Below are 19646 nucleotides of genomic sequence, written 5' to 3'. Positions count from 1 at the left end.
AAATAGGTGCTTGAGTAGAGAATCCAACTGTCTCCATAGTTTTATGTGCAATCTTCGACAGATCAACTTTAGAAATATACTGTACAGGAGTTGAAAATATCTCAATATGTTTATCTGAAACAGCTTTTGCATCATGCACACATTGAAAACCCAAATGGACATCCAGTGATAGATAAAGACAAGTAGAACAGGTGCCTCGCTTATCCTTATCAAGTGTGAAGGGCAGCACACCTAGCAGCATTCACCTGGATGCCTTCCAGCATTGGACAGCCACTAGGGAGAATGCAGTCTCTACACTGGCTCTGGTCCTATGTTTTCTTCATGTTCAGCTACGAAGTGCAAAACCAGACACCAGAATGGTAATACTTGTATCTCATGATTCAGAATAGCTTCAGACACATAGTGTGATTGTTAATTAGAATTTTCTTATTAGTAGGTTCATTATCTTTCTACTATTTGAAGGAAATTTGGTGTGGCTTAAGGCACTCCACCAACTGGAAAGTATGGGATTTGTATAATATTATGAGAAAGTGGATGTTTATAAGAAATATACCTGTTCCTTCAGAATGGAAGCATAAACTCTAATCATATATTTGATATGCAGTTATACAATTCCACAAAGAACTATGGATTCTGAAAGGAAGCATGTTTGATATTAAACAGTTATATCTTCAATTAAAGTAGTTTAACGAAATACTCAGCCAATTCCACAGAGATTAATTATATTTCATAGCTTACATCACATGATTTTGTGCCATTTGTATTTTGTTAAACCATAGATATTAATAACAATTTTACTTAAGAGACCCATTTCCCAGGGGGTTACGTATAGTATAAATCTCTAACCTTATACTATTCACTTACCATCCTCAGTATCAAGGAAGAAAAGCTGGTACTTCAAGTGTGATAGCCAAAACTAGATTTGGGTTATTTGAAGAAGGAAATTAGAATATTTTCTGATAAAAGATAATTTAAATATGTTAACCGCATCTCTCTTATATTTATAGACTGTTTCTCTGTGAAGTTAATTTATACAATGTGTTTGCCTTATAGTTTTGAGAGGCAGTTGATGGGAATGATTTCCTGTGTAACATAAAGCATCGAAAGTATAAAAGACAGAGTAATGAATGGTAGAATTTGTCTTATATCTGTCTGTGTCTCTCTCTATGTCTCTCCTTTTAATAGACCTAAACAATTTCTAAGAATAATAGTACTTCTAAACAAAACAATATCTTATCTTTTCTTATTTTCTGGATTAAGACTTCAGATGCATGTTGCCTAGTTATTTCCAGGTAAGTTCACATAGGTATTCATCTTTATGAGTAATCAGAAATATTGAACCTTAATTAATGAAATAACTGTCAATTTTGTAAGTAAAGTTCCTATGATTTTCAGGGTTCCTTTTATTGTTTATTCATTCTACATATTTCTGTATTTAAATGATCTATCTTCCTGTAATTCCTCAAATTTGTCATGTTTTTATATAGTAGCTGTAAATCACCTCACTTAAAAAAGTAATGTTATGACAAATCAAACCAAAAAATAGTGTATATTACACAAGGTCATGTTGTCTGTAAATCTCTTAAATGCAACTAACCAAGTATTACAGGGAACAAGGTTTAATTTCTATGTATTTTAAGATGAAACATAAAATATATTTCAAAGTCCATGGAGTGACATAACTTATTAGATCACCTGAACCTACTTTGGTAGAAAAAAGGTGGAAATAAATATCAAGTGCTCCTGATGAATAAATTAATTTAAATCAGTAATACTCACTAAGATGCTTAACTTTTAAATTGCTTGGTAGTTATGTTTTGTTATCTTCATAAATATTCTGAGATCAATGACATATATACACACATGAAATTTTTCTGATTTTAATATAGACTTTTTTTTTTTTTCCTTTTTATTCTCTTTCCAGAAAAAAATACAAAACAGAATATCTTCCCAACCTGACTCAGTGATCAATGGTGGGAAAAAACTGCACCACCATGACAGAATTCATTCTCCTTGGATTATCAGATGTCCCTGATCTGAGAGTCCTTCTCCCCCTGATGTTCCTTCTCATCTATGGAGTCACCGTATTGGCCAACCTGGGCATGATTGCTCTGATTCAGCTGAGCTCCCGACTTGACACGCCCATGTACTTTTTCCTCAGCCACTTGTCCTTTGTAGATTTCTGCTATTCCACAACAATCGTACCAAAGATGTTGGCCAACATCTTCAGCAAGGACAAAGCCATCTCTTTCCTAGGGTGCTTCGTGCAACTCTACTTCTTTTGTACATGTGTGGTCACTGAGGTCTTCCTCTTGGCAGTTATGGCTTATGACCGCTTTTTGGCCATCTGCAACCCTCTCCTTTACATGGTTACCATGTCTCAGAAGCTTCGTATGGGCCTTGTTTCCAGTTGCTACCTCTGTGGAATGGTATGTTCTCTGATTCACTTGTGTTTAGCTCTTGAAATCCCATCCTATACATCAAATGTGGTTGATCATTTCTTTTGTGATCTACCACCTATCCTTTCTCTTGCTTGCTCTGATGTGTCTGTTAATGAACTCATGGTATTAATTGTGCCCACTGTGAATGAGGTCATTACCATTATCATCATCCTCACCTCCTACCTGTTCATTCTCATTACCATCCTGAAGATGCGCTCTGCAGAAGGGAGGCACAAAGCTTTTTCCACCTGTGCCTCCCACCTCACAGTCTTAGTTGTCTTTCATGGAACAATTCTGTTCATTTATTGCCAGCCCAGTCTAGGCCACAATCGGGATGCTGACAAAGTGGCCACAGTGTTCTACACTGTGGTGATCCCCATGCTGAATCCCCTGATCTACAGCCTGAGGAACAAGGATGTGAAAGAAGCTCTCAGAAAGGTAATACGATCTGGGCTGGGGTTATAGCTCAGTGGCGGAGTGCTTGCCTAGCATGTGTGAGGCACTGGGTTTGATTTTCAGTACTACACATAAGTAAGTAAAAATGAAGTTCTATCAACAACTAAAAATAATATTTTTTTTAAAAAGGTGATGGGATTCAATTACTTTTGAAGAATCATTTTCTTATATAGATTTCAGGGTTGCAAAAGGAAACCTCAAGAGGACTTATGTGTGAATCAATGTGGGGAAATGTCAAACAGGGAAATATTTTAGGCACCAGGGGATTATATGTGCTTTCAGGTGGACCACTTGTCTGTATGTTAAGTCATGTGCTATACTATTTAATTATTGTTTAACTGAATATTCTACCTTCACTTCTCTTCTTCAATCTCCAACTGGTTTAAATGGGTTTGTAAGATAGTATAATTATTCCCAATTTTAGGGTCTGAGATAGGTACGATGTTTTTCCAACAAAGTGCATATTGAAATGCTTTTTCATCATCCTTGATGCATATAAACATTTTCACTAAATTTACTTCACTTTTACTAGAGGGAAAAATACATTTATTTAATCATCTATGCTTTTTTTCATAATATGCTATTAGTTTCCACTGAGCTGTTATGTATTTCTGGATAATATTTTCAGTAATTTTCATTTTATTACTTTTTCTTTGGAGAGATTATAATTTTGGAACCTTTGTAAACTTTCTCATCTGCAAACTAGACATGAGATTCTCTACATTTATTACAAAATATTCATGAAAATTAAATATTGTCTTAAATTCTTACCATTATACGTAATATAACATTAATAAACTAGTATATTATTATCGTATTTTATTGCTTCATTTTTACTTTCATGTTTAAATTTTATAATCATTCCTGATTAAACAATTTAGTTATGTGTTTGATGCCCTACTTTCTTAAGATTTCCACATCCATGTTAATGTTTTTATTATTTATATCTGCAGGAAATGATGCCTTTCATTCATTACCTTTTCTAAATATAAACACTTATCTTAAGCCCATTGTGTTAATTTCCTATGGATTCTGAAAATAATGACCACAAACTTGATGGTTTAAAACTGTGGATTTTTATTTTATCACAATTCTGGAAGTCAAAAATCTGAAATTTGTATTCTGTGCCAAAATCAAGGTGTATCAGCAAGTTCTAGAAGAGAATCTACACCTTGCTCTTTCAGCTTCCGGTGGCAGCAGACATTCCATGAGAGTTCATTCAACCATGCAAACACCTTCAAACCTCTCTCAGCTCCATCATCATTGTATCTTCTCCCGTGTGTGTGTGTGTGTGTGTGTGTGTGTGTGTGTGTGTGTGTTGCTTCTCTCTTAACCGCAAGATTAAGATTGAGTGAGATTGCATTTACAGTAACCCCCAAACCTGAAAGTAATCCAGGATAGACTCCCTGATAACAGAGATGGGAACATTTGAGAAAATGTTGTTGAATATGAAAACCAGGTCAAGTGAGCATGAATATATAGACAAAGCTCTAATCTAGAAAAGAAAACAAAAAGGAGATAAGGGGCTCCACTTCCAGATGAACAGGACAGCCCTTATTGAGAGAGTCATCAACATTGCCCACAAACCAAAAGATGGACTAGCCTTTTATTGAGTTGCTGGGTCAGGAAGGGTCTAGTATTTTTATGATAATTCCTTTAAGGAATTTCTTTCCTGTGGAAAAGACTCCTGGATATCTTAGCATGGTCCTACTCTATCTGATGTTTATGGTTATTTTCATTATGAACGGGGGGATAAGAAAAGAAAACTTCCACATAGTGTGAGTGGGGAAGTAGAAAAAGATGGTTAAAACAAATTATAAATGAAGGCCCAAGAGTTTGTCTGCCATTTTACCCCCTGATCAGTCCCAGTCTCATTCCTGTCAGGATCCTTCATCTAATCACTTCTGCAAGTAACCTTTCTCCAAACAAGGTAGCATCAGCCGCGCGACCAGCACGCTGGCTTCATACAAGAGGTTCGTAGCATAGAAGTTAACTAGTGAGATCAAAATAAACACACAAGACTCAATTACCTTTTTCTTTGACCAGGTCTGAGACGGCCCTCCCTCTGGCTCCCGCCTCGAACCGCAAGGCTTACTCAGGACTAGCAGGAGAGAGAGGTAGGGTATGCCAGGGAGTGGCCTTTTATTGGGGAACAAGAAATTCAGGGGAAAATTCCATCCAATGAAGGTCAAGGGGGACAGCATTCCAAGGTCAGGGTCAGTGTTGGTCTCAGGGTCAATGGTCAGTCACACCCCCACACAGACAGGTTCTCGCACCTGGAGAGGGTGGAGATTAGTTCCGCCATAGTTTGGCCAGAACACCTCACACCCAATCAGGGAGGTGCCCAATCACATTGGAGAATGGCTTCCCACAGTAGCAATTATAGGTTCCAGGATTATATAACCTGATATCTCCGACAGTTGTCTTCAAGGTTAACATGTACATCTTTTAAAGGCTAAGTCATAATTGACTTTCCTTGTTTCTACACTATTTGTTTTATTATTCTCTTAAGATTGCATTGCTACTTCTTTTTGTCTCTATTTTCATGAGTCACTCATTTAAATGGAACATAGATCTTTGTTACTTTAGTGAATTGAGAGGATCACTTGACATATAAGATCAAACACCTGTGACGATGTTCTGATTCCTAGTGAATGATTTTGAGCAAGATGCTTAAACTCAACCTAACTTCTCTCACATATAACCTGCAAATAAGCTGGTAGCTTCAGACTGCTATTTTGGACTTAAATACTACAATAATAACAATGATAACGATTATAATGATAAGAATAATAATAGCAACCACAACATTGACAACAACAATGCCTGCAAAGAACTCGCCCACAAAATGCACTTTAACTGATTCTTGACAAAAAAAAAATATTTGAGTTTGAGGGTCATTTGTTATCTATTTAAAATGTTTTAGTATCCCTGGAAAAGACAGCTACATTTTTTGTTTGTTTGTTTTCTCTTTTCTGAAAAAAAATTATTTATCTATCGAGGTAAAATTGACAATTAAAGATTCTTTAAGGCATATAACTTGATAATGTGATGTATACACAGAAAACAAAGTGATCGCCATAGTGGAGATAATTCATAATTCTTTACCTCACAGTTACCGATATTTTTCTTTTCCTTTTTCTCTTCTTTCTTTTTCTATGGTGAAAAGAGTACATGCACATTAAACAAATTCCAAATATACAATGCAATAGTATTTACTATATGACTGTGTCATATATAAATACACACTGATTGAAAGAATGACTTATGTTCTGCTTGTGATGGACAGTTAGCACTCAGTGGATTTTCAAATGTTCAAACTGGAATGAGATTTTATTTATCTCTTGTGAGACTTTGAATGTGAAGACTAATGAAAGAGAAATTTCTTTCACAAAATTTTCTTCTCCAAAGAGAATAGTGATTCTCTATATTGATACTACTGACATTTTGGACCAGATCATTTCATGCTGTGGGAATTGGTCCTATATTTGATGGGATGATTAGCAGAATCCCTGATCCCTACTCATCAGATGCAAGGACTTAGCAGCCCGCACATTTATGACAAGCAAGGAATCTTTGCAGACATTGCCACATTTCCTACAGCAGAAGTCCCCTTGCCCCAGTGGAGTGCCACTGGTCTAGAGAGTACATGAGTGTGTTACCAAAATCTCAGTGCTTGTCCTGGATGTCAATTCATGCCAACTTAATAATGAAGACATGATTTTGAGAAAAAAGATAAAAGAAGTTTTATTGCTTTGCTAACAAAGGAAAAACACAGGGGACTCCCATACCAGAGGCTGAGATTCTGCCCATCAGGAGAAATAGGATTTTAAAGAAAAAATTTCAAGGTTTGCATTCCAGGTGTGTTCTGGTAGGCGGTTCTTTGGCACCCAGATGTTGTGTTAGATATTCATTTCTTAGATGCTGTTGTGGTGTGAACTGATCAATATAATCAATAAGTCATAGACATAGGTTAAAGATTATAGAAATTGGGCTGGGATTGTGGCTCAGCAGTAGAGCGCTCGCTTAGCACAGGCAGGATCCAGGTTAGATTCTCAGCATCACTTAAAAATAAAGGCATTGTGTTGTGTCCATCTACAAAAAAAAAAAAAAAAGATTCATATTCTCTCTCTCTCTCTCTCTCTCTCCTTTAAAAAAACCAAACCTATAAAAAATTATAGGAATAAGATAAGATAGAATAGGATAATAAAAATAAGTACTATGAGATGAATAATGTTAAACTGTCCTAATAATAAGTTAGAAGTAAGCATAGAACATAAGTTCATCAGGAGTAAGCATAAGTAATAGCAGGATAATCATGTAACTGTAAGACATAGGATTTAAGCTACAGGAAATAAGATATAGCACAGTGTAAATTGATAAGTATAAGTCAGTAGGCCGATATAGTTATAAATATAGGCTGGTAGGTTAATACAGATATAGACAAGGTTAAATCAGTGTAGTTGTGAACAATTGTAGTAGCTTGATCATGTAGACATAAGGCTTATAGAGATCAGTAGTGAAATGATGAGTAATTGAGACAACTTCAGCATTGACTAAGTTATCACTACTGGGATAGCAGGAATGGAGTCACTGTGGGTATATGAAAAAAAGTGTGGCCATAGGGACTCCGTCTTAGCTGTTCTAGACTGCATCTTAGTTTTTCTGTTACTGCTTCTGTGAAGAGAGAACTGCATGACCCACTTCTGAGAAACAGAAACGAAAGCTGTCTTCTTAAAAAAAAAATGTTTTACTGTACTTTGTACCCCACAGAATGTACCTAATTCAGGATATAGTGGTGGTCATGGTGAGCTATATCCTGGATTTGAGTACATTTATGGGTCTATATGACTTTAAAATAGATTATCGCCCCTGCTCAGCTAAAACTCAGGATATGGTGGTCTAACACTTCTTCAGAATGGAAATGTGATAAAGTTAACTGCCTTTTTTAGCTTTTGTAACTTGCTTGCTTGCATGACACTGAAAGAAGCCCCTGAGTTGTGATTTTTTTTCATCCTTAAATTCCCAAGGCACAGGCCAGGAAACTGCTGTTCTCCCACAGAGCACCAGTCTCTACTTGTGAGAGACAGTCCCTGGCCAGGTAAATAAAGCTCTCTCTTGTTTGAATTCAGACTAAGAGTGTTTTCTGAGATGGCTCCCCATAACAATCCTCTAGCAGACCTATCCTTCCTGTAGTGGGTGTGTTGAAGGACAATTAACTAAGGGAAGAAAAGTCTCTTGGGCAGTAGTCTCCTGTGCTTCTACTTTGATAGCAAAACTATAAACCTTATTCCTTTTTCTCAACATGAAGTCCTCAGTATCAAATTGGCATCAGAGACAAGAAGTGAGCTTTTAGTAACAATAGTGCTTACTGTTCCCAAAGTATTCAAAGTCAAATTGGTAGAATAAGAAGTTTTAATTCAAGCCAGATTTGAAGGAAATCAAAACAAATAAAAAAAAAAAAAAAAAAAAAAAAAAACTTCATGTGAGTGTAGCTGGCACAAACACCCACAAGAGAGACATTGCTGAGTCAATCAAAGGTTTATTGACAGAGAATAACCCATCTGCTCCTATGACTATTACTTCAGGTCTTTGTTGTTGTTTTAGTAGTTAGGGATTCTTGAGGAAAGAGTGACAGGAGGGTCAAGCCTGGGTGCCCCTGCTGATTTTCCAAATGGGGTTACTTTGGCCTAAGGACTTAATATTTCATTGTTACTTTACTGCTGTCAGTCAAAAGCCAAGAGATGAACCTGGGTGAGACTTTTAAAAACTTCCCTTGGAAATTAAATAACACTGAAAAGGAGCATGGTCTCTCCCTCTCCTAGAGGACTCACTCTTCTCCTTGACAGCGTCCCTTTTACCTTTTTTTCCTATCTCCTTTAATACACACATGCCTGCTACATTGAGTGATATTTGAAAACTTTCTTGTGTTATAATGGGAGACAAACTCAAGCCTGAAAATAATAACAACTATCATGAGAATTAGTGTCTGGGAAAGGGAGAGCTCTCCTCCCCTTTGTAGTCAACCCTCTTGGGATCTTCAGGGAACCAGATTAACACCCCCCTATCTTTTGAGTTGTAGATGACTTCCCCTAGGAATCTAATGACTCCTTTGAAGTGTACATGCCCCTGTGGGGAATCAGGTCCAAAACTAGAGATTAATCTAAGGCCTTGTAAGAAGATGGGCAAAGGTGCAATTTATGCAGTCCAGCGGGAGAAATAAAGAATGTCCACACTCATATGCCTTTTTCAATGTTTTATTCACTCAAATTACTCAATATGATTTCACTCTATAGGTTCTTAATCAAGAAATAACAATCCTTAATGCTGGGCACTACAAACACAATAATTCAGACTGATAAATGCAATAAACACAACTAATTCAAAGTAAACAAATTCTACGTTAACTCTAAGCACACAAAACACTCTTAATTATGACAGACCTATTACAGACATTCCCTCTGCATGCTAAGCTTAAGTGCTAAATTCAAAGTCCTTGCTTAGCATCTGTATTTATACTGGATGGACATTTTAAGTGACAGCCACCATTTTTTAGGAAAAAGTTTCGCTTTCCTGCCCAATGGTGTTTCTGAGAAAGACTTGCCACTGGGTCATACCAACCCAACCCTTAACTACCTTCATTGGCACCTGCCCCACCTATTAGTGCCTGCCCTATAAAACTCCTGGAACCCAAGCCTATTCTGTCTCTCTTGCTATAGAGAGATGGTCTTTATTTGTTAGCTCTGGCAAATAAACTGTCATGTGTATTCTGCCTGGTCTCTGTCTTTCATTTCTTGCTTACTAGTCTCTTGTTCCTACCTTTCCCTTCACTCTCCTCCCCCCTTATCTTGCCTACATGACTAGTGACTAAAATGTGGAGTGATCCAAGAATGAGAATAAAACTTCCCATCAGAACAGACAGGAAGGGAGCAGCCCAGCAGATATTCATTACCAACTGCTTGCAGGGAGGAAAACTTCCCTGGAGGGAGGTAACCTTGAAAAGCAGAAGGGCTCTGGAGGTATGAGCATTTTATTTCCTTTCCTACCAGCCCCCATCTTCCCAATATAACCCAATCATTCATTATCTACACTGTCTTTTTTCACCTACCTGCTCCTCAATGCTATGTACCTACTGGCTCACTATTTTTCATTAAAAGAAGATTCTTAAACTTCCAAAATGTGTCTATAATTCATGAGATGGCCTATATCCCCCCTTGAATGTGTATTCCTTGTTTTAACCCTAAAGACATTTTTTTCTCTTGATATTGGCCACATTGTACTTTTAATATAAGCCTACTTTCTTAAATAAACTTCTGTCTATGCCTCTGACTGGTGCAAGTTGATGTCCTTACCATGTAAGCCAACTATACCACTGGCTCTGTCACAGGAAAGCAGGGAGCTGAAATTCCAAATCTTGGTTCTTGTGTTCTGATAAAAGAAAAATCATGCAAGAGATCTTTGATATAGGAGAAAGTTATATGAAAGTGAAGTGAAAGTTACCTAAAAATAAATTAAGACTTAAGCAGAGAGCATTCTCAAGAGAGAGTGAGTCATCTCCCAGCAAAAAATAACAAAGCAAAGGCTCTTTATTTATTTTCTTTTTAATTGTTTGATGTTTACCAAAAGAGCTGGGGACCATTTTCTGTGCTCTTTTCAGATCCTCCATCACATCAGGAGGTGGAGCTTTTGGTCCTCTCTGGAACTGTCATGGTGGCCATCCATTTAGCGGGGCTTCATCTACAAGTCAATTCCATGTTAATGTGGGCATTGATGTCAATAGCTGGTCAGAAGTTACCTTAGAGCACCTGCAATACTAAAAGAATCTTCCTTCCGAGACAATTTGAGACACATATAGTCATAATTCCTAGCTTTATATCAACATCAGTGGACCGTCTTATGAGTTAATCCCATTAATCCTTTTCTCTTGATATGTTCTACAAAAAGCTCCCTTTTTTTTTTTGTACAGATTAACTGCCACCATTTGATTTAATTTGACAGTTTAAAGAAGGACATTGAAGTAATTTAAAGAACACTTTGTGACCTTGCCATGCATTTCACTGCTCATTGCTAGCTACTACATAACAGTGCTGTCTCGAGTTTCCCCATCTCTCCTGGAACTTTTAAAACACTTCTAAGATACCTCTTCTCCTGTTGCTGTAGTCAGAGAAGTGGTTTATGATCAGTCATCTAGAGACACAGGGATTGGTTTCTGGTTAGACAGAAGTGAGATAATGAATTGATTGTAGGATTTTGCTGGGATCATTGGAAGAAGGAAGAGATACTTCCTACCCAGGTAATCCTCTGAGCAGTCAGAAACTCAAATGCTCATTGTTCTCTTTCCTAAGAATAGAGAGGCTACTTGAGATTTAAGTCAACAGAGGAAAGCCTAAGAGAGAAATAGAGAAAAATAAATAATCAATGGCACTTATTTTGAGCCCTTTGATCCTTTGTCTTCTGCTTTATGTCCAGAGTGTTCAATTATATCATTGACATATTCTGTTCATTTTAACTTTAATACAAATTTCAAGAATTTGCATTCTACTACGTTCAGACAAAACATTCCTACTCTTTTGGTCTGTATATGATATATCCCCTTTTTACATTAATGCAGAAATATTCAGAGGTGAAATGATTGAAATGTGAAGACTGTCAATTCATTAGTCCATCTTAATTTGAATGAACTGACTGGGTGATAACTCTATTCAGGTAGCCCTTTTTGGAAGAGATAGGTTACTGGGGGTGTGTTCTGGAAGCATTCATTTTCCCTATGACATATTTCTCCTCTCTTTGCTTCCTGGTCTCCATGAAAAGGACTTTATTTCTCCACCACCTCTTCCACCATGATGTGCTGCCTCATCTTGGGCTCAGAGTAATGGAGTTAGCCACCTATGAACAGAAAACTCTGGAACCATGTGCCAAAATAAACTTGCTTCTCTAGTTGTCAGGTATTTTGTTTATAGTAACATAAAGATAACTAAAACACCTACAACTCAGTATCCTCTTGATTAATTAAAATATATTTGATTTCCTTGAAGTGAATTTTAAGACAAAACATTTTTAGCTACATGTGCATGTATATTTGTGTGTTTTCTCAGTCTTACTTTATTAGGCAATATATTCTTTATTGATCTCATTTTCAATTCTCTAATCATGCTGAGATAGGAGAAAGAAAGAAGTACAAGTACCTGATTATCAAAAAAAAAATAAAGAAAAAAAAGAAAGAAAGGAAGGAAGGAAGGAAGGAAAGAAAGAAAGAAAGAAAGAAAGAAAGAAAGAAAGAAAGAAAGAAAGAAAGAAAGAAAGAGGTAGATAGCACTTCCCCATCACCTGGTTGCAAACACTTCTGTGGGAGAAGAAGGATCCTATTTTCCAGCAGAAGCAATCACTGCCAGAAGACGCTTCCTGCCTTTTGATCACATAGGCAGGATAACAAAAGAAGCATGAAATTTGTAAAGAGGAAGACGCCCCCGCTCCCATGAACATCAGCTTTGTGTCCCTTCCTCTCTGGATGAATCTCTCTCTCTCTCTCTCTCTCTCTCTCTCTCTCTCTCTCTCTCTCTCTCTCTGTGTGTGTGTGTTTCTGTTTCTTAAAATTTACTATTTGCCCTTGCCTCCGTGTTTCTCAGGTGTTTAAATCTTCAATACCAGGGAACTAGATCTTAATTATTTTTAAGACTGATATCAATGCCATGGAGTTTCCAATCTCTATGTAATTCTTTATGTTATTCCATCCATCTCACATAATTGTTCTACATTTGATAAAATTAGTAAAGCATGTTTAAGTTACTCTTTTTTTTTAATTTAAACTTTGTTTCTGAAACAAAATATTCAAGAACTAAATGTATTTGTTAAATGAAGACATTATGGCATAATTTGGCTTAAAATTTAACTTTAATACACATACAAATATATCATAGTACATATCAAATTTATTAAATCCATGCATAATTGGTTTTCTTTTGACATTTTGGTTTTTAAGATCCTATACTTCTAAATTAATAGTCACTTTTGTGACCTTCTCTTTGCATAGTATATTCTGCTAGTTTTTTGATAAATTGTTATTTAAATCAAGTGAGATAACAAATATCTTAATCCAATTTTCCATATATGCTGTCATTTTGAAAGCCAAGCTATTTCCTTGAGGTATTCTCAAGTGATAGACAAACACATTATATCACTTGGTTTTGGGTTTAATCAGCTCCTTGGTGGAAATATTTAATTGCTCATGTATGTTTTCCTATGGGAAATTTGGATGTCAGAGTTAGAATTATTAGGATCTAATGTGAGATTAAAGGCTGACTTGAAAAACCTCACAGCAAACTATAAAAGGTCATGTTTTTCCACAGCAACAGCCTTCCTAAGGAAGGCACAGATTTCTTCTATGAACCCGGAAGTCCTGCGCTAAATGGATTATGACAGATACTACAAAGGATAATGTTGTTGTTTTTCTTTAATTGTCAACCTTAACTTTTTTCCAGGAGAGAATTAACTGGGGGTCACAACAGTGAAGTAAGAAGTTGGAAGAAATAAAGGCAGTGATCTGGTGAGTGTTCTTGTCACTTGGGTGTTCTTAGGCATAAGAGTCTGAAGACAATTTTCAAAATTATTAGACTCTGACTAGACTTGATCAGAAATCTAAGTGTAAACCCAGTTTTCATTATGTGGTATGATTTTTTAAAGTGTGAACAGACAGATATCAATTAAGGTGAATTGATTTTATATGTCACTTGCTTTATCTTATCATATTGATGCTGCCAGATATCAATAAACAAGTAAAGGGCTGGAGTGAGGGGTGTATGTTTATTGTAAGGGGACATTTTTTAAAAAATAAAGTATTACAATGTAATTTACAGAACTTACTATAACAATATCATTTTATGGAATACATTCAGAATCCTCCATTTCACCTGTCCATTGCATAGGACAAGTTTCCTGGCTTCAAGTATTTGCACTATTGAAGCATATAACATCCTTGCAAGATTATTGCAACCAATATTCTCTTTATGAATTAATTTCTTTATCATCTTTAATTTTGTGTTCAGAAATAAGGGTTCATAATACAAAGCATTTTCAGAAGAGAAGTGGCTATTTCCTAATAGTCCATACCAGAAGTTCATTTAAGAATTGTCCCTAATGATGAACCAATGTTTTTAAGGATCATTCTTTGGAGTTGCCCAAATAGAGGATGGCACAACACAGAAGCACTTCCATCTGAGACTCACTTTCTAACCACCAGAGATAGTCATATCTTATATTTTCTGTGAAGGAAATACTTTGTATTATAAACAAGGAAGAACCCAAAGAGTTGACCAGTCGATTAAGGATTTTTTTTTTTCCAATCAACTCACCTTTTAATTTTTCTCTTTACTTTTTCTTTCTTTTAAATTTATTTTTTATAATGTCTGAAAATTGCACAGATTTATGGATCTCTGGATTCATAATAAGATAACATATTAATGTTTAGTGAAACTCAAACTCATCTCACTAGTTGTATAGTACTAGCTTATATTTATTGAATATTTGAGATATGAAATATACATTTCAAAGAACTTTATATGAGTTAACTCATTTAATCCTCATAACCCTGTAGACAAGTCTCACTATATGATACGACTTACATATCAGAGTGAAACCATATAGTATAACAAATGTGCCTAAAGTCTTATAAACATAAATGCTAGAAGTGGGATGTAAGCCCAGGCAATCTGGCTCCAATGTGCATCCTACTCTCTGTTCCTGGATGAAAGAAGCAAAACTGACATCTGCAGGAAAACCCTAAATGGACATTCAAGTTTGTTTAATACTCTCATATCAAATTTAGCACATTGTTTTTTTCAGGAAGCAATGCAAGTATTTAATCATTTTTCCAACTTGAGCATCTTTGTGTCATCCCCTGTCTTGGGAAGTGGTGCTTATTGGAGAGTGCTGTAGCCCAGTGATACAGAACTGCCAATCTCTGGCCTGGTTCTCCTATAATTAAATTCCATAACCATGGACTGACTAATTTGCCTATAAAAATTAATTCCTTTTTTTAAAAAAGAGCAATAATTAGAAAATTTAATGATCAGAATTTAATCAGATTTAACAGTCCTTTGAAAATTATAAAATGAAAACAACAATTCTCAGTGTATCAAATTTATCCATGAATCATTTGATTTAACTAGATCTTTTTGGAAAAAGAACAAATGTAAGAAAAAGCAACTTTGAAAATAATCATCATCATGTCTTATTACACTGTTTGTACCCAGAGAATAATGTTTCAAATAGTTGCAGTTAGTTTATTTATTCTTAATTGAATCCAGGGTTTTAAAGAAGAAATTTAGATTTATTAAATAGATGCACCAATGTAATGAAAATCAAGTAAGAAAGCCAGTGTGAGGGTTGTCAAATAAACAATAACAGGGTGGGGGTTACGCTTATATGTTGATTGTAAGGGGATTTTTTAAAAATAAACTATTACAATTTATTTTACAGAATTTAGTATGACAATATCATTTTATGGAACTCATTTAGAAGCATAAGGTATTTATAATATTGTTAGATTAGGTCATGGTATAGAATGAAGCATATGAGACAAATGGAAACAAATGCAAATATGAAGCTATTCGAATATGGGAGAATTGGAGACATAGAATGTTTTCAGTAGTAAATATACCTACAAGATCAGGATGACAGCACAGGCTTATGTAGTGGGAAGTAGTATTAATGAAATTCAATTTTAGACTTATTATGTATATGTGCATGGTCTACAGCCATGTAATGAGGGACAGAATTGAAATGAATACAGGAAAGCTGTCTTGCGGATGTGGTACCTTAGTAAAGGTGTAGTATTGCCTAGAAAGAGTGTACTTAAAGGAGAGAAAGAGGTCAAGAATGAAGTCACCACCTGCAATGGTTGAGGAGGGTGGGGGAATTTGGAATTTGGAAGCAACCAATAGGTGACAGGAACCCGCAGAGGTGGGGGTTTTAAGGACAGTTCTATTATATAGTACTTAAAACCAAAACACACTGAAAAATCTTTGAATTTGGCAGTGAAGATGTAATTTATAATGTTGAAGAAATAAACTTTCTTTAAATTATTGGAAAAAAAATCATCAGACCTGTGAGTGGGAACTTCACTGTGAATACCCCTAATGCAACATTTAGATGAAATGAAAGGATACATGAGTAAATACATGCAAGGCTGCATTTTGAAAGAAGAAATTGACAAACATTATCATGTGCTAAAAGTTTATGAGAGATGATTAGTAGAAGTAACTTAAGTGAAACAACATGGTTGGTAGGATCAACTTCACAGAGAAGGGGCACATTTTCCCTAGGGAAGAAAAGAGAAAGAGAGTGTGATCATTGATATATTCAAAAGCTGATTAGATGACTTGAATAGAAAGATCAGGATAAACTTATTTTCTATTTAATATTTTCCCTATAAATTAGAAAGCATTTTCAGGACGAAGAATAAGGTGGCAAAGTAGGGTCATAAATAGGATAATAAAGGTTTAAGATTGCTATCCATAGAGAAAGAGCTGTGTGTAATATGAATCATGAAAGGACCTGTCTTTATATACATAGATAAACACACATGTAACCTAAAATTATGACCATACAAATATAAAATGTGTATGTTCAGTGATCTTTCTTGTCTTATTCATTAAACTTCTATAATTGGCACAAAAGAGAATTTAAAAAAACTAATTTGAAAGATCAGGTATTCTGAAATAAATTATACATACATAAAAATCTGGGCTTTTCCGTGGAAGAGAGAAAAGTCAGTTTTCTCTATGCTGGACAAAATACACACAGACAAGGATAATTTTAACACAAATATTGATACACAACTTAGAGAGTTATAGATTAGAGCAATAAAAAGCAGAAACAATTTAGAGAGAAAGTAGGTAAGATTATTTAAAAACTTATACAGTTATTCCCTGAAAAGGTAATCAAAACCTTCCTGTTTTTCATTTACTATAACTTCCTGAATTAAACAGAGTAAATTTGTAAGTATGACAAATCATTGTTCCATATTTAGATTCCAGACTTGAACAAAAATTAGATGTCTGGATTCACCCAGAATTGTTATAGTGACACTTGATAACAGGGAAAGAATAAGAGGGGGACTATACTGAAGATGTGGAAGCCAATTAGTTCAGCATGTGCATTTGGTGAAAGGTGCTGTCTTTCTCATATTGCAGATGAAGAAACTGAACTTGGTACATAGTTGTGCCACCAAGATCTTGCAACTACTGAGGAGCAGTCTATATGGAAGTAACTATACAGAATCATTGCTCTTTCTGTGTTATCAGTGGAGTTCAGAAATGAAGGAGGAGGTCCTTGGTTCCTCCAAGGTGGAAGCCACATCTCAAAGTGAGAAATACAGACCTACTGCTCCACCCACATGACTGCACTAAGAACAGCAGCGCTTTTATCTGTTATAGAAATAAACAAGACAACACAAAAGGGAAATAGTTTACTCACTTTGCCCACATCAGGTGCTTAGCCATAATCACTCCACACTGATGATAGAAGAAAAAAAAAAGAAGGAAAATTAAAGCTAAAGTCCAAGTGTAGAGCCCTGAAACTGCTTTGATTATGACCTTATTTAATGTGGGAAACAATACCTTTAAATGATACCTTAAAATGACATGAATCAAATTAATTTTAAATGTATGTAATGAACTGATTGTGGACATACCTGGTTGCTATCGGTATACTCAAGTGGATTAGCAATCATTATTGCAATTATTTTGACTTTTTTTTCTTTTTTAAAAAAAAAATATTTTCCTTTGACAGTGTTATTAACACTTCTATCTTTACTCTGTCAGGACTCCAGAAAGCCAGATGCACCCCAGATAATGAGGTTGGAGAATGATACTGTGAAGGCAGACTTTCTTCTCCTGGGATTCAGTGACCATCCAGAACTTCAGAGTCTTCTTTTTGCTGTGTTCTTTTCCATCTACTCTGTTACCCTGATGGGGAATCTTGGGATGATTTTACTAATCACCACCAGTTCCCACTTGCACAACCCAATGTACTTTTTCATTGGCATTCTGTCCCTCATAGATTCCTGCTACTCCTCTGTTATTGCCCCTAAGTTACTTATGGACTTGATTTCTGATGAGAAGACCATTTCTTACAATGGTTGTGCTGCACAGTTATATTTTTTCTGCTCTTTGGTTGACACAGAATCCTTCCTCTTGGCCGCCATGGCTTATGACAGGTACATTGCAATCTGTAACCCACTCCTTTATACTGTTATTATGTCAAAGAGGGCATGTTGTCAGCTTGCACTTGGAGCATTTGTGGGGGGAACGTTGAGCTCAATTATTCACACCACCAATACTTTCCATCTGTCATTCTGCTCCAAAGAAATTAACCATTTCTTCTGTGATATCTCACCGCTCTTCTCTCTGTCCTGCACTGACACTCATGTTCATGACATCATTCTGGTGGTCTTTGCTAGCTTGGTGGAAGGTATCTGTCTTATAACAGTTCTCCTCTCCTATGTCTGCATTTTGGCAGCCATCCTTAGAACAGGTTCAGCTGAGGCCAGAAGGAAAGGCTTCTCCACCTGCGCTTCCCACCTGGTAGTGGTCACTATCTACCATGGCACCCTGATCTTCATTTATTTGCGCCCAAGCACAGATCATTCCCTGGATATTGACAAGGTGACCTCTGTGTTCTATACATTGATTATCCCTATGTTGAACCCCCTAATTTACAGTCTAAGGAACAAAGATGTCAAAAATGCCTTTAGAAAAATGATTCTCCAAAAATGGCTTCTTAAGATGACATGAAAATCACCAGACAACTTTAATAAGGTCTGTTTCTTGATCTTTGGTTCTAACTGTTGGAAATGTCAACTTAACATGGATATTCCTCAGATCTGTGAATAATGAAATCTCAAACACAGAATAAGGTTGAAGGTTAACCTTGGAGCTGGGATCTCTTACATTATTAATATAACTTCTATTGTTTTAAAGCTGAAATATTAAACATCAATCTAAGGGAATATTTACTCATCAATTTCTAAGTATCCTGTTATACATTTTCTCCTCTTTCTCTAAACCCTTTTTCCCCACAATTTCTTTAAAAAGTGGATAAATCAATGGTATTTCATCATCCTGTTTTTGTGTTTGTGTGTATGTGTGTGAAAGAAAACAAATTCAATTCAGGAAGATTATTTATCATTAATCTTGATTCCTATGGAAAAAATGTGCTCATCTGTTCAAAGAGTTCACCTGTCTAAATCCTACCTATTCTAAAATATATTATTAAATTTCAATTCACACCTATTTGTTTTCGTAATGCCCTTTCAATTTCAGATAAAAACTAAACTTGTATACATTGTCCACAGGAATCCTTGGTGTGATTCTTTCAAGATCATCATTTTGTTTGTCTATTTTCTTATCTTGTAGCTGTCTATATTCTAATCATATTTCAGATTCATTAATTAAATCTTATTCATTATTTAATCTCTTGCCTCATTATCATAGTATATTCTCTAGTGTTCCTGTTGGGAGAATTTTAACATGTTAATGTAAGTTGACCATTGATTGTTTTTAGTTTAGGTCACATTCCTCCAGTCTTCAGATACTTGTTATTTTTAGTGCAGTATTTTGGATGCATTCTCCAGAGTGATACAGTATATACAAGTGGTGGCCATTACAAACTATTGCAATGCACTGAGAGCCAGCAACAGGAACTGTTACCTATGAATGTTGGGATGATGGGCTAACTTACTACCATATCATG

At 35.7% G+C, this 19646-nt stretch overlaps 2 protein-coding genes across 2 annotated transcripts; both read left to right on the top strand.

Annotated features, from left to right (window-relative positions):
• Positions 1-1970: 1970 nt before the first annotated feature.
• On the top strand, positions 1971-2906 carry LOC114093586 (olfactory receptor 5L1-like). The gene has a single exon (XM_027936366.2). It carries the CDS (start codon positions 1971-1973, stop codon positions 2904-2906), a length of 936 nt encoding a protein of 311 aa, XP_027792167.2.
• Positions 2907-17746: 14840 nt separating this feature from the next.
• On the top strand, positions 17747-18688 carry LOC114093587 (olfactory receptor 5I1-like). Its single transcript, XM_027936367.2, has one exon. The coding sequence runs from the start codon at positions 17747-17749 to the stop codon at positions 18686-18688; it is 942 nt and encodes a 313-aa protein (XP_027792168.2).
• Positions 18689-19646: the final 958 nt, after the last annotated feature.

The sequence above is a fragment of the Marmota flaviventris genome, chromosome 9, assembly GCF_047511675.1.
Source record: "Marmota flaviventris isolate mMarFla1 chromosome 9, mMarFla1.hap1, whole genome shotgun sequence".
NCBI lineage: Eukaryota > Metazoa > Chordata > Mammalia > Rodentia > Sciuridae > Marmota > Marmota flaviventris.
Note: the sequence above shows the minus strand (reverse complement) of the source record. Positions and strands in the feature narration are given on the sequence as shown.

What these genes read in the sequence shown, in the direction of transcription:
- LOC114093587 (XM_027936367.2), top strand. Translation starts at nt 17,747, where the DNA reads ATGAGGTTGGAGAATGATACTGTGAAGGCAGACTTTCTTCTCCTGGGA.
- LOC114093586 (XM_027936366.2), top strand. Translation starts at nt 1,971, where the DNA reads ATGGTGGGAAAAAACTGCACCACCATGACAGAATTCATTCTCCTTGGA.